The sequence below is a fragment of the Halichoerus grypus genome, chromosome 14 (genome assembly GCF_964656455.1).
Source record: "Halichoerus grypus chromosome 14, mHalGry1.hap1.1, whole genome shotgun sequence".
Taxonomy (NCBI): domain Eukaryota; kingdom Metazoa; phylum Chordata; class Mammalia; order Carnivora; family Phocidae; genus Halichoerus; species Halichoerus grypus.
The window spans coordinates 86,100,299-86,115,233 of record NC_135725.1 but is presented as its reverse complement, the minus strand read 5'-3'; the positions used below and the strand labels follow the sequence as shown (position 1 = coordinate 86,115,233).

Here is a 14,935-nt window from a genome sequence, read left to right as displayed (position 1 = left end):
GTCCTTCACTCATTAATCACTTACTCCTTATGGTTTCTGCAGTGCTTGCTATACAAAATACAGTTTGGCTCACTGAATGAAGGTAAGTATAATTTGAGTTGGGTTCTTGATGCTTGAAGAGTTGAGAAAGAAGAGTGCTCCTGAGACTTTCCACCTGCAACATGTAAAATCGGGGCTATTTATTAAAGGTGCTTTTGGTGTGGCTCTGAGCTACAGACCATAAAACTCCGAGGTCTCCAGATGTTTTTCAAACTACCTGCATTTCCTGCCAGGTCCCCACCCACTTTGGTCCTATCTCTGGTTACTCTCCAGCATGGAGTCTCTGGTGTCTGATGAAAGCGGAGCTACACCGGAAGGCCTTCCCACACTCCCTACATTCATAGGGCTTCACACCAGTGTGAATCCTCTGATGCTGACTAAGGGATGAGCTCTGGTTAAATGCCTTCCCACACTCATTGCACTCATAGGGTTTTTCTCCTGTGTGAATTACATGATGTCGAATAAGGGCTGAGCTCTCACTGAAAAATTTCCCACATTCATTACATTTATATGGCTTCTCCCCAGTGTGGGTCTTCTGGTGGATTATGAGATTTGTGCTTTGGCTGAAGGCCTTTCCACATTCGCTGCACTTGTAGGGTTTCTCTCCTGTGTGAGTCCTCTGATGGTTTGTGAGGTTTGCGCTCTGGCTGAAGGCCTTCCCACATGCAGCACACTTATAGGGTTTCTCCCCGGTGTGGATTCTCTGATGCTGAATAAAGGCGGCACAGTAACTGAAGGCCTTCCCACACTCACTGCACTTGTACGGCTTCTCCCCCGTGTGGGTCCTCTGGTGGTTTGTGAGATTCGCACTGTGACGGAAGGCCTTCCCGCAGTCGCTGCATTCATAGGGCTTCTCCCCGGTGTGAATCCTCTGATGCTGAACAAGGGCTGAACAGTCACTGAAGGCTTTCTCACACTCGCTACATTTGTAGGGCTTTTCTCCGGTATGCGTTCGCTGGTGCTTTGTGAGGTTTGCGTTCTGGCTGAAGGCTCTTCCACATTCGCTGCATTTGTAGGGTTTCTCTCCGGTGTGAATCCTCTGGTGCTGAATAAGAGACGAGCTCTGGCTGAAAGCCTTCGCACACTCGCTGCACTCGTAGGGTTTCTCCCCGGTGTGAGTCTTCTGGTGCTGAGAAAGGGAAGAACAGTAACTGAAGCCTTTGCCACACTCGCCACATGTATACGGTCTTGCTCTGTGGGGCTTCATAATAGGGGAATCCCTCCTGAAGCTCTGTGTGTGTGTTTCCCATTTCCGGGGTCTCACTTCTGTAGGAACTCTCTGTTGTGGAGAAAGGACTGGTCTCAGGTTGAAGCTCTTCCCCAGTTCAGTGTTCCCGTGAGCAGACTCCCCAGGGGGCAGCTCTATACTTGTGTCTTGGAATGAATCTTCAGAAATGTCATGCTCGGGTGGCGATTCAGACATAATCTTCCAGTCTGAAAAACATTTAGAAAAGCATTTTTCCCCCCTTCGGTGGAAGAAAAGGTACTACTGAAATACAAAAGGCTGATGGAGTTTGGCCGAGCTCCCATGCAGGCAGGTCTGATGCTCCACCCCTTTCACCCAGAACAGCTGCCTCACGTTTCTGTTCTCAACCATAAATATTGACCAAGATGGCTCTTCAGAGACATTAGCACGCCTTACTCCCTTTCCTAAACTGCCAAAGGATACAGAAGTTTACCCTAATCTCCCTCAGATGCAATGCTCCCGTATTTCTGACCCTTTCCTCTGCTTTGGCAACTACTGGACAGTCTCCACTTGTCTTTAGTCTCACAATTCTTGGTGTGGTTTTGGGCAATCTGTTTACCAGGCTTAAATAATTCACTTTACAAAGCTGATGATCAGTGCCAGCAAGATGAATTCTTTGACCTATCAAATCAGCTAGATTTCAAAATTCTAGAATGTTGCTAGGGGTGCAGCATCATGCGATCTTACACACTGGTGTGACCACCTTTCTGGAGAGCAATCTGGTTGCATGTGTCAAGAGTCTTTAAAATGCTGACATGAGAACCGCACCTGTAAGAATCTGTCCTAAGAAACGAATGAGAAATTACACAAAGCTGTGTTGACAAAAGCGCTTACAGCATTATTTGCCAAAAAAAAGCAAACACCTAAATAAATGTTTAATAAAGGAATGACCATAGTATAGCCAACAGAGGGACCCCTATAGAGGCCATGTTTGAAATGGGTACACTATTGTTCCTTCTGTAGAAAGGTATTTACTGAGGAAACACTGCAAAGATGCACAGTGTGAGTGTAAGCAGTGTTGTCTTTGGGTTGTGACATCAGGCAATTTTTATTTTCTTCAATGCTTATCTGTATTTTTTAATGTTCTCCAATGTCAGTATTATAAAAAAGATAAAAACATTTCAGAGAATATGCAGTGATAAAAAGAAACCTACTGTTAAATGAAAAAAGGAGCATGTAAACTTACACTGTTATTTCTACTTTAGAAAAAAGTACAAGCTCTGGGTCTGAGCCTCCCCATTAGGGGGCACCTGGCTGGCTCAGTTGCTAGAGATTGTGACTCTTGATCTTGGGGTCATGAGTTTGAGCCTCACGTGGGGGTTGGTAGAGATTATTTAAAAGAAAAAAAAAATTTAGAAAACAAAGAAAAATATATCACTGCATTTGTGATATGAAGAAGATGGAAGGGACCTCTGTGTGGTGGGATGACAGGGGACCTTGGTTTTTTTTATCCTGTTCCAAATCTCAAATTAACCTATTTTACTAGAAAAAAAGTCATTTTAAATAGAATAAATAACATTGCTTTTATAATCAGAAAATAGGTCTTTTTTAAAGAAGAGTTAACGATTCTTAACCCTTTCTGGGATCTCCCTCATTTTAAGAGAAAACTTTATAATGTGAGTACTGTACACTACTGGGAAACTGTGAAGCACAAGGCCCCACGCACCTCTCCGACACTGGGGCTTGAACATAAGGAGGTGGAGTTTCAGGGAGGGCTATGGAGCTTCCTTTCATGAGCGTCAATTTTCCTGGAGATTCTTTCGGTTTCTACTTATTTCTCAGAGGAGAGAATAGCAAGGTTAGTTCTGGGTGACCTTTATTTGTATTTCTATATGGAACCTTGACCCAGATAGCTTGGGTTTAAATCCTGGCTCCACCTCTTACTAGCTATGTGATTGTGGGCAAATTAATCTATTTCTTGGATGCATTATCTATAAATGTAGCTCTCAAAGAATTACTGTGAGGATTAAATGAGTTAAAACATATAAGGGACCCTGAGGGATAGTTAAATGTCATATGAGTGCTTGTTATTATCTTAGGCTTTTTCCTTGTAAACCTTCTGAAATGGTTTCCCTCCTGAGAGCACGTGCCCACTAATGCCCAATCTACCATGAGCACAGCAGTCCCAGGGCATCATCTCCATGTAATTCAGTAGTTGATCATATGTGGCTTTGACAGCTCTGAAAACTTGACCATCTATCAGAAAAGATGGAAAGAAGAAGAAAAGTGCCAAGAAAAGCAGCAGTAGGGGAAAGGAACAATTCAGGAAACTGCATGATGCTCATGAATCGTCCTATCTCTGCCCACCTTACCTCTCCACCTGGCTCCTGTAGGAGACTAAGGACGTCCACACCAAATGTGCCCAAAACGGAACAACTGGTTTTCCCTTTCCAGCCAGTGTCTTCGTCTGTCTTCTTGTTCATGGTTCTGCTCAGGCCAGGGTCGTCCTTAATGCTCCTTCCACCCCCTCACATCCAATTCACTGGCAAGTCCTATTGGCTTTAACACCTAAAATGTCCTGAATCCTTCCTACCAGCCACCATCCTCTCTCTCTGGAGTGTCTGCAACAGACTCCTAACTGATCTCCCTGCTCCTACTCCTGAACCCTGGAAGTCTTATTCTCCATATGCAATTTTTAAACACAAATCAAGTATGGTCCCCTTCCCGCTCAAAACCCTCCAGGGCTTATCTTACTATGTGAATAAAATCTGAATGCCTTACCGTGGCCTCCAAAGCCCTGAATGATCTGTTCCCTGCCTACTACTCTCCCCCGGCTTACTGAGTCCTAGGGTCTTCTGATCCTAATACAAGTCAAGCTCATCCCCACCTCAGAGCTTCAACACATGCCATATCCCAGAATGTTCCTCTCCCAGACACTCACATGGCTGGCTTCTTCTCTTCCTTCAGACCTCAGCCCTGACATCACCTCCTCCAAGTGGTCTTTCCTAGTCATCTGACTTACAACAGCCCCCAACCTCCATCTGTATTCCCATTCTCACTTTCATGCTCCCCATCACTATTCCCTTATCCTGCGTTCCTTCAGAGTATGCCTCACTATCTGACATTACATCAGTAATTTTGTTTACTCATTTTATTTATGTTCCTCACATCACAGGATATAAGCAGGGCCTATGTCTTGTTCTCTGTTGTACCTTCAGTAGCTAAAGCAATTCCAGGCATTTACCAAATGCTTAATGAGTATTTGTTGACTGAATGAGTAACAAATTCAATGTGAAAAAGGCAAACTGACCAGTTGGGCCTGGGAAAATGTTAACATCCACAACAGAAGTTCCTAAAGCAAGCAGTGAGGTGAAGGTACTTTAAAGACCATGGTGGCGGGGGTCGGATGGGGTACCGGAGGGCTCTGAAAGCAGCCCACAGCGGCCGAGCAATGCCCAGGTTGCTGTGAATCTCAGAGCAGAGGTGCAACACCATGGAAGCAGGGTATCAGTTACTCCAGTAGCCAGACTGAAACTTTTCTCAAACTACTTCACGATCATACAGCTAATACAGCACTCCATAGTTGGTAACTTTTTTTTCATGTATATTAGTTTGTAAAATCAGATTTGGTGATAACACCACTTCCCAAGTTGTTTCTAATAACGTGTTGATCTGACCTTTTTAGGATCCTGAAACTCTCTGAGGCTGTGATGAAACCTTTTTCCAGAAAAACTCAGCCATTGCCCTAGCCACATAACCCCACATTCAGTTTCTGAAATTCTACACAGGGCGTACCGCCTGGGATAAAAGGCCCCACATGGCGAGCATGGTGCCGGGCAGCAAAGGGACCACCGAGGCTCCTGTAAAGGAAGGATTTCAGCAAGCCTGAGTGGTTCCCGGGTAACAACAGGGCTGAAGTAACGTGTGACAGGCTGTTTAGAAAGTAGATAGTAAGATGGGAAGGAGAAGAGTTCTGATTGACTGTGCAGAAAATCTGCCAGACTTTGTTCTCACTGCCTTGCAGCCACAGTAATCAGAAAGGAAGATATAAAGCATTAGGCTACACCTCCAAACAAATTGTAAGCTTTGTCACCTTCAAGTTCATTTATACTTCTGATGCTTTAACTTTTAAAATATCGGAAGTGGCTGGAACCCCGGGAGAAGCTCCTGAGGCCCGGGCAGAGGACACACATCCACAGGGGCTGAAGCATGAAGGTGGGGGTGGAGCGAGCAGCCTTGGATGAGGAGCAAGAGATAAAACAGCAACTACGGCTTCCCTTTTGGTTTTCCTGAGGTCCTCAGTATTAGCCCTTTAGGAAATTCTAGCAGGGTCACATAGAGGGAGAGAAGGCATCCAATTAAGGGCCAGAGAGGGGAGTAGCAGTAGGTATCACAGCTGGAGGTATGGGTAAAGGTGGGCACCTGAGAGCCTAAGTGAGGTGAACCCCAAGCAGAGAACGTGCTAGGCCAGCAAAGATGACTCTTCATTCCCCCCGAGGCCAGCAATACCACCTCTGGTCCCAAATATCTCCCAGCCCAGGGGAACTCTGCCAGGAAGAGGTGTGGAACAGTGGGCTTTGGAATCAGACAGACCTTGCCTCGAAGGCCTGCCATGCCACTTTCTAGCCGTGAGGCTATGAACCAGCAAGTCAGCCTCTTCCAGCTTTAATTTCCTCATCTGTAAAATGGGGGGTTCTATCTACCTCATGGGGTTATCAAATGCACTAATGTGTATTTCAAAAGGGCTTTTGCTCTCCAGACTCACTGGCTTCAGCGCCTGCTCACTTACCAGGACAGGTACTCCTCAGGCCTCCTCCCTCCAGCATCCATGGGCCTTCTTCCCTTTGTTCCAACTGGGAGTTCATGCCGGGCTGGGAAACTGGAAGTCCTGTTCAAGGGGAAAAACGGGCTTTAGAGATTTAGATTAAGTATAAATAGCCACCCAGAACCCAGGGAAGTGGAAACACACCAGTTAGGTCATTTTTTTCATTCATTCAACAAATATTTATTGCGCACGTAACTGGGTCCCAGGCACTGGGGGATGCAGCAGTAATTAAGACAGATGAGGTGCCAAGGAGGGGTCAAGTCAAGTCAGGGAATTAAGCCCCAAAAGCAAGTTATTTACAACAACAGGAACTTACTGAATATGGAGGAACTGGCCTGAAGGTCACCCTACCCCTCCTGGGAAATAAGAAAACAGGGAGCTGCAGTCTCAGGGGGAGCAAATGAAACTGCCTATTTCTCAAGCTGGAATGCAGAGACCTTTCACTAGGGAACCAGGAGGAATAAACACTATATAAAGTGTCAGAGCAACTCGGGATCACTCAACACTGGAAAGTGCCACAGATATTCAGAACTGAGTAGATTCTACATTTCAAATGGCTTCCTTACCCAGCAGGACCAGATTCCTGGCGTTTTCTGGTATCCCCTCCTTGAACCTTGGAGTCCCCCTCGGAGCAGGGATCAAGTGCCTCCACCCATCCTGGGTAAAAGCTACAGTCACACTGCTGAAGGGCGTGGACCCCTGAAATGACAAGCACATTCCTTCTTGCCCACTGGCCTCAGGATATGAGGCAGCTCTGGGCAGCTCAAGAAAAGCATTTATTGATCACTTTCTATGTGCCTAACACTATACTGGATACTGACACACAAAAATAAATCAAATACAGTCTCTTTGCATGTTTACAACTCTGACGGACTTTATATATAAATGGAGAGAGTACATAAACAGCTATATCTATATATAAAAGAAGGAAATGGGCAGAAATGAACAGGTGCTCAGGAACTAAAAGAGCCAATGTAGACAAAACAAAATTAGAATGTATAAATTTATGCAATGAAAAATCAGAAAGAAATGTGAAGGCTCAATTTTTCGGAGTGTTTATTAAACGTTCCTATGAACTTGGATATCACACAGTACAAAAGGAGAGCCAGACATGTATGTGACTGCCTGCAGTAACGTGTCAGAGACAGGCAGACCAGTTGCCAGGATAACAGAGAAGGAATCCTGCATGGAGGACAGAGGAAGACCACAGAGAGGAGGTGATTGCCGAGCTGGCCTTGAAGGAGAAAGGCTGTCAATGGAGAAAGAGAAGGTTATCCAACGCAGGGGAGGCTCATGAGCAAAGGCATAGAGGTGAGAAAGGCCTCATGTCTGTTTTCAGTGCAAGTGATGGTACCTCTACTTATCTCGTGGGCCACACCAGAAACCTGGGTGTTATCTTCCCCTTTCCTGCAGCTCCCCACAAATCACTGCATCTTCACCTTCCTTCACAGTATCACTAGATTTCACACATTTCTCTCCATGGCCCCGTCACTACCTTATTTGAAGCCAGCATAATTTTCCAAATTATGACCTCTAATTTACCTGGTCTTCCGATCCATCCTTCATACTAAGAAATGCAGTACAATGGGACAAAGAGGGTCTTTTTTTAAAAAACCATGAAATATTTAAAACATTTGGGTCATTTTATAATAGTCAAGAGAGTAAAATCCACCATAAAGATTAAGTGTCATGAACTTTGTAACAAACAGTATATAACTAATAAAGAAAACACTGTAGGAAGTACAGAAGAAATTTAAAATATTACAGCTGTGAGATGTTAAAATAACTCAGTCATTAGCAGGGTTAATACAAAATAAACAACAAAATAAAGCTATGGAAGAACTGAGCAATTTAATTAATAAGGTTGAGCTAACAGAGCCACTGAACCCTGTGTTCTGCAATCACACTACACCTGGCTGTTCTGGGTTGACAAAAGACACTGTGTCCCCATGGAGCACAGACCAGCTGAATGGGCAGATAGAGAAACCAAAGTGACAACTGGGGAATATCTAAGAAAATAAGATCCACAGCCAAACATTTTCAACATAAACAAGAAAGGAAGAATATAAATTAGAAATTCAACTCAAGAGGTTAAAAGATCAAATTCTAAAATAAATCTGACAAAAGTGAAAGCAAAAAAGAAAAAAAATCTGTTACTAAGAGAACCAATGAGAAAAATCCAAGAGCAGACTTTCTAAAAAGGAAAAGAAACAGATCAATACCTAGTCTAGTCAGGAAAAAAGGGTAGAAGACAGTTCCTATCCTGGTAGAAGGACTATGCAAAAGAATACACTAGAAATGATTCTGTAGCATACTCTTAATGAGAAGGAGAAACATTAATCACATTCTGTAAAGTGGAAATAAAAAGAAGATTAAAAGCAGGACAAACCCATTTTGGGAAAATAGAAAAGGAAGACCATGGGGGCACCTGGCTGGCTCAGCCAGTGAAGCGTGTGATTCTTGATCTCAGGGTTGTGAGTTCAAGCCCCACACTGGGTGGAGAGATGACTTAAAAATAAAATCTTAAAAAACAAAAACAAAAAAGAAAAAGAAAAGAAAAGGAAGAATAGGACTGAAAAGACACAAATGAAAATGTTAAGTGTTTCATCTCTGTGGTTAGTAAGTGTGAGTTTTTGGATATGTTTTCTGTGTTTTTCAGGTTTTCTACAATAAACACGAACTCCTCTTATAATTAAAAAACAGGAACAAAAAAACCCTTTAATATTAAAAAAAAAAGAGGCTGCCTCTCAGAGTACATTTCCAACTTACGTGGGCCCCAACTGTGAGGAGACCAGCTGCCATTCCTTCATCTCCTGTGCTTTTGTCTTGGGGAAGGGCAATGTCTGCAGAAGGCAGCTCTGGAAGGAGAGAAACCAATGAGGCTTAAAAGTTACAGCTCACCAAGCTAGAGAGTCTCACATTCTCACTGTGAAGAAGGGGGTTCCCGGGACATTGCAGGTTGCAGGGGACTCGGGCTGAATCTGCAGACTGATTTCTCCATTCCCCTTCCTACCTCAGAAATCCCATCAGTTCACTCAGACGCAGGGAGTCATTAGAGTAACAGACTCTCAAGGAGCGTAGGTCCCCCACTTACCAGCAGTGTGCAAATCATATAACCTTTCTAGGTCGCATTTTTCTCATCTGTAAATGGGAATGATAATCTCTTGTAAAGTTGCTGGGAAGATGAAAGAAAAACGCAAAGTAGCTGGCACAACGCCTCGCATGTAAGCACACAGCTTACAAACATTATCTGCTGCCGAGTTTGTTGGGAGCAAGTAGCTCTGCAGATTTAAGATATTTGCCAACTCAAGAAAGGTAATGACCAAGTAGGATTCATCGAAGGAACGCAAGATTAGTTCATCATATGAAAATTAATCTGCATAATATACCAATGTAATGAAAAGGAGATGACTCCACATGGATCATTTCAATAAACACCAAAAAGGCGGGGCGCCTGGGTGGCTCAGTCGTTAAGCGTCTGCCTTCGGCTCAGGTCATGATCCCAGGGTCCTGGGATCGAGCCCCGCATCGGGCTCCCTGCTCAGCAGGAAGCCCGCTTCTCCCTCTCCCACTCCCCCTGCTTGTGTTCTCTCTCTCGCTGTGTCTCTCTCTGTCAAATAAATAAATAAAATCTTTAAAAAAAAAAAATAAAATAAACACCAAAAAGGCCATTCTGTAAAATCTGTCACCCTTTCCTGATACATTCAATAAACTAGGACGAGAAGAGAACATCCTCAACCTGATAAAAGACAACTATGGAAAACCCAGGTTTACATCATACTTAATAGTGGAAGACTGATACTTTCCCCGAAGATCAGGAACAAGACAAGGCTATCTGCTCTCACTTCTGTTCAGTATTATACTGGAGGTTCTAGCCAGGGAAATTAGAAAGCTGGGGGCAGTGGGGTGGGGGAGGGGGTGGGGGGGTGGGAAGTCATCCAGATTGGAAAGGAAGAAGTACAATTATCAATATTTGTAGCTATGATTTTGTATATGGAAAATCCTAAGGTGGGGCACCTGGCTGGCTCAGTTGGTAGAGCATGTGACTCTTGATCTCAAGGTCATGAGTTCAAGCCTCACATTGGGTGTGGAGTCTACTTAAAAAGTACAATAAAATAAAATAGCCCTGCTATAAAAAAAACAAATAAATAAAAAGAAGAAGAGAAGAAAATCCTAAGGAATCCACAAAAAAAAAAGCCCTGTCACAGCTAAGTAAGTCCAGCAAAGTTGCAAGATACAAGTTGGATATATAATAAAAAGACAACCCAATTAAAATTGGGCAAAGGATTTGAATAGACCTTTCTCCAACCATATTTCTATACACTAGCAATGAGCAATCCAAAAGTGAAATTAAAAAAAAAAATTCCATTTGCAAGAGCATTAGAAGAATAAAACACGAATAAATTTAACAAAGGAAATGCAAGACATGTACACTGAAGGCTACCAAACTGTTGAAATTACAGAAGATATAAATAAATGGAAAGACATCCCATGGATTCATAGACTGGAAGATAATGTTGGGATGGCAGTGCTCACCAAATTATCTACAGAATCAATGTAATCCCTAACAAAATCCCAGCGGACTTTTTAATAGAAATTGATTAAGCTGATACTAAAATTCATCTAGAAATGCAAGTGACCCAGAAGAGCCAAACAAACTGGAAAAAGAAGTTGGAGAACTCACATTCACACTATCAAAACCTTGTACATGGGGTGCCTGGGTGGCTCAGTTGGTTAAGCGTCTGCCTTTGGATCAGGTCATGATCCCAGGGTCCTGGGACTGAGCCCCGCATCAGGCTCCCTGCTCAGCGGGAAGCCTGCTTCTCCCTCTCCCACTCCCCCTGCTTGTGCTCTCTCTCTCTCGCAAATAAATAAAATCTTAAAAAAAAATGGAAAACAACAAATGTTGATGAGGATGTGGAAAAATTAGAACCCTCCTACATTGCTACTGGGATTGTGAAATGATGCAGTCACTGAGGAAAACAGTGTGACAGATCCTCAGAAAGTCAAACAGAGGTACCCTATGATCCAGCAGTTCTCCTAGGTACACAAATAAGAGAAACGAAACACATCCACACAAAAACTTGTGCACACACGTTCAGAGCAGCATTATTCACAATAGCCAATACTGGAAGCCACCCAAATGTCCACAACTAAGGAACAAAATGTGGTATATCCATATAACGAAATATTATTCAGCCACAAAAAGGAATGAAGTACATTCATTCATGTTACAACACGGATGAAATTTGAAACATTACTCTAAGTGAAATAAGCCAGACACATATTCTATGATTCTATTTTTATGAAATGTCCAGAATAGGCAAATCCGTAAGAACAGAAAGTAGAAATCCATAGACTAGGGGAGGAGGAAATGAGGAGTGATGATGGTTAATGGGTATGGGCTTTTTTTTTTTAAAGAGAGAGCACCATGTGCGCAGGCGTGGTTGGAGGTGGGAGGAGGGGCAGAGGGAGGGGGAAGGAGAGAATCCTAAGCAGGCTCCGGGCCTCACTCCCAGTTTGATCTGATGAAATGGTTATGGGCTTCATTTGGGGGTGATGAAAATGTTCTGGAATTAAATAGTGGTGATGGTTGCACAACTCTGTGACTATACTAAAAGCCACTTTATTGTAGACTTTAAAAATGAATGTTACAGCATGTGACTTATACCTCAATAAAAAATAATAGAAGAGGTAGTGTAGCCCTCAGAAAAAGAACTACTAGGTCTGAATATTGGTCTTAGTACAGATCTTACGTTACTGAGTTGTACTAACTCCACTGTACCTTCATGTCCTCTTTGGTAGTACCGGGAGGATGATAACCACCCTGCTTGCTGTTCCCAAGTCTCTGGGGGAAGACAACATAAAATGCTGGATGTGAAATTGGACTTTAAGAGTCACAGACCAATAAAGGGACCCCTTGATCTAGGGGAGGATGGCACAGATCTCGGTGGTTAAGATTACATACACGTTTGTTCTGTTCTATCGATTGTTCAAGATGCTTTCAAAAACGTTATTTTATTTGATGCTTACAGTTCGTAGAGGTAAACGAGGTAGTTAACGTTATTTTACCCTTTCCTCCACGAAGAAACACGGGTTAAAAGACCTAAACCGGTAACAGGAATCCTAGCCTTCTGATTCCAATCCCCCAACATCCCCTTCGACTTCACAGTCCAACTGCGCTGAACGGGCCCTCAATCTCATGTGGAGCCAAAGGCTCCTGTTCTGAGAATCCCTGGCTGCTTCAAGAACGGCTGGAACATCAGAAACAATAGGAGACCCTGGATCGTCCCATTTTTCCTTCCCAGGGCCCATTTCTCTCGACTCACAAATGCCATCGGTGCATCAAGCAGATCGGGTAAGAAGTAGGATAGTCAGAGATTATTCAGGTCTGAGCGCCTCGAACTTTCTTGACCCTAGAATTCTTCACTCAAAAAAGGATTATCCCCAACCACTTGTGGAAAGGATAACCGCAGAGTTCTGGTCCCGGTCACACAGCTCCATCGGCGGGCAGGCTGGAACAAGACGCCGGATCTCCTGCAAACCCCTCCCTCTACCACTCCTTCTCACCTCCTTCCTCCGGCATTTGGGTCCCACCTCGTGCTAGCGCCTCCCAGCAGTTCTCTGAGCCCCAGCCGCGCTCTGCAGGCCTGCTCTGACTGCTCCCGGCTTGGACTCTTCTCTCCAGCCTCTCCCCTCAGAGGCCGGGTCTGAGCCTGCGATGCTGGGCCCTGGGAGCGCGGGTCGTGCCCGTCCAGCCAGGTCTCTCAGTGTTCCCAGCGGCAGCCAGGCCTCGCGGCTCAGAAGTCCGTGGAGCAACCACCAGCCCGGTCTCAAGCAGAACGCCGCATGGAAAAACCCGCTGCCGGCTACTCCAGAACGCTACAGGCTCCCAGCTCGAACTCAGAAACCGCCGCCGCAGGTACTACCAAACACCAGGCCCAGCTCCCGTGCCAGCCAAAGAGGACGCGCTCCAATAGCGCCACTTCCGGTCATGCGTACGGATCTCCCCGCCCCACCGGACTCCATTTCCCAGAAGTCTCCGAGCTCAGCTCCTGGCCAAAACCTATTTCTCTATGCCAGGTTTGTGGCCTATACACCCTTGTGGACCGTACTTCACAGAGAGGCTCCGCCTGTTCTTGATCCCGGAATCTCTTATTTATCATGCTTTGTCCACATGCCATTCAGGTCCACCGAAATCCCACGGCGGGAGCCTCTGAGGCGGAAACCAACTTGGCCGCGAAGGGTCCTGGGAGCTGCGGTTCTAGCGCAGGCGCAGATCTACGCTGGCGCTGGAGGCTTCATTTCTGCTCAATTCTCCCCCGTGGTTCGGCGTCCCGGATTACTGGGTCGCGGGGGTCCTCTCGTGACGCGACCTTCAGCTCAGGGCCTAACTCTAACCACCTTCAGGGTTCTCCAGCCTTTCGAAAGTTTTGGAAGAGGAAAGGAAAGGAGGGAGGGCCCCTCAGTGTGAGCAGGGCAGCCACGGGTTGGTGCCCTGGAACTCTCAGAATATAAAAACCTATCCGCAGGAGGGAACTTCTTCAGTAATTTCAGGGGTAGAAGAAGCCCTGAATAGTGTTAATAGTGTTCCATAAGCACTATTGCGGGAGGAGATTCGTAAATATTCTATCCCTTGGAGCCTTCCGTGCTGTGCCAGAGGATATTTCTATGGGCTTCCTTAGAGCACTGATGACATTTTCCCCTCTTGCCTGTTGAAAATTATTCACTACTCCAGCGATTTTCTGATCACTAATTCAGTTTTGAGGCATTTTGACGTTAAGAAGATGGGAATGCGTTACCTGGGAAGCAGAAAAGAGTTTGGGGGTCCTAAGGCCTCTTTTCATTTTGTACTGTCTGTCCCTTTCAGCCGCAGCTGGTAGCGTTTTTTGCCAGTAGAATTATCTTAAGTTTGTGGGTCTTCTATGAATCTTGTTGGGATTCACTCCATTAGACAAGCCAACCCACAGATCTCTTTGAGACAAGATCTTTTCTACCTTGGGCTGCTGCAATTTTGGGCTTACAACTTTGGAGGCCAGACGTCTGAGATGGATATCCTTGGGCTAAAATCAAGGTGTGGGGAGGGCTATGTTTCTTCTGGAGGCTCTAGGGGAGGATCACTTTCCTTGCCTTTTCCAGCTTCCACGGGCTGCCTGCCTTCCTTGGCTCCTAACCCCCTACAGTTGTGCTGTTCTGCCCATGGCCACAAGGCCCAGCAGACGCTAGCCCCATAATGGCCAGTCGGCAGTAGCGGTATTCCTTCATCTTGGGATCCCAACCAGGGCCACTGGGAGGTAGCAGGGTGCTTCACTCCTCAACAGGTGCAATTCCGCCTATGGCCACTGGGTGGCGTTAGGGCCTTCATTGCCTCAAGAATGCAGAAGCCAGGATTCTCCTGGAAGTTCTGGGGGCAGGGATTGGACGTGGAGTGGGTGTGGGGTGCGGTGCAGATTTTTACCTTGGGGTAAAGCACAGCTTCTGCTGCTGTACCTGTCCTTTGGGGATGTTCCATCTGCCCTCCATGGTCCTGTGCTGGGCTTCTGGGGCAGATTGAGGGCTGTCAGCTGGGGCTGGCTCTGGTCCCTGAAGCATCTTGTGCTCTGATGAGGAGGCCCCAAGGAAGTCTTAGGGAACCTCTGAAGAGAGTGTGTGTGTGTGTGTGTGTGTGTGTCTGTGTGTGTGCAGTCATTAGTAGCTGTAAATGAATGCTGGTAGCAGAGATGGTATGAGTAGGAGTTGCTGAGAAATCAGGGTAGGAAATAGAATATGAAGAGAAACATGTGTAAAGATTTCACATATCCCTTTGAGGCACCCCTTGAGCATCACACCTTGCATGCAACTCCCAACCTTCACCACAGCCTCACCACCAGCAGCAGCTAACATCG

General features: G+C 45.3%; 1 protein-coding gene across 5 annotated transcripts; it reads right to left on the bottom strand.

Annotated features, from left to right (window-relative positions):
- Positions 1–147: 147 nt before the first annotated feature.
- On the bottom strand, positions 148–13,009 carry ZNF79 (zinc finger protein 79). Of its 5 annotated transcripts, none has more exons than XM_036112864.2 (5): positions 12,621–13,009; positions 8,820–8,908; positions 6,617–6,749; positions 6,015–6,113; positions 148–1,473 (listed from the first exon to the last, which is right to left on the bottom strand). In XM_036112864.2, the coding sequence occupies exons 1-5, from the start codon at positions 12,634–12,636 to the stop codon at positions 302–304; spliced, it is 1,509 nt and encodes a 502-aa protein (XP_035968757.1). In that variant the 5' UTR covers positions 12,637–13,009; the 3' UTR covers positions 148–301. The 5 variants fall into 5 exon arrangements, with proteins under 5 accessions (XP_035968757.1, XP_035968763.1, XP_077917923.1 ...); XM_036112870.2 differs by lacking the exon at positions 12,621–13,009 and adding an exon at positions 12,380–12,609; XM_078061797.1 differs by lacking the exon at positions 12,621–13,009 and adding an exon at positions 11,836–11,854.
- Positions 13,010–14,935: the final 1,926 nt, after the last annotated feature.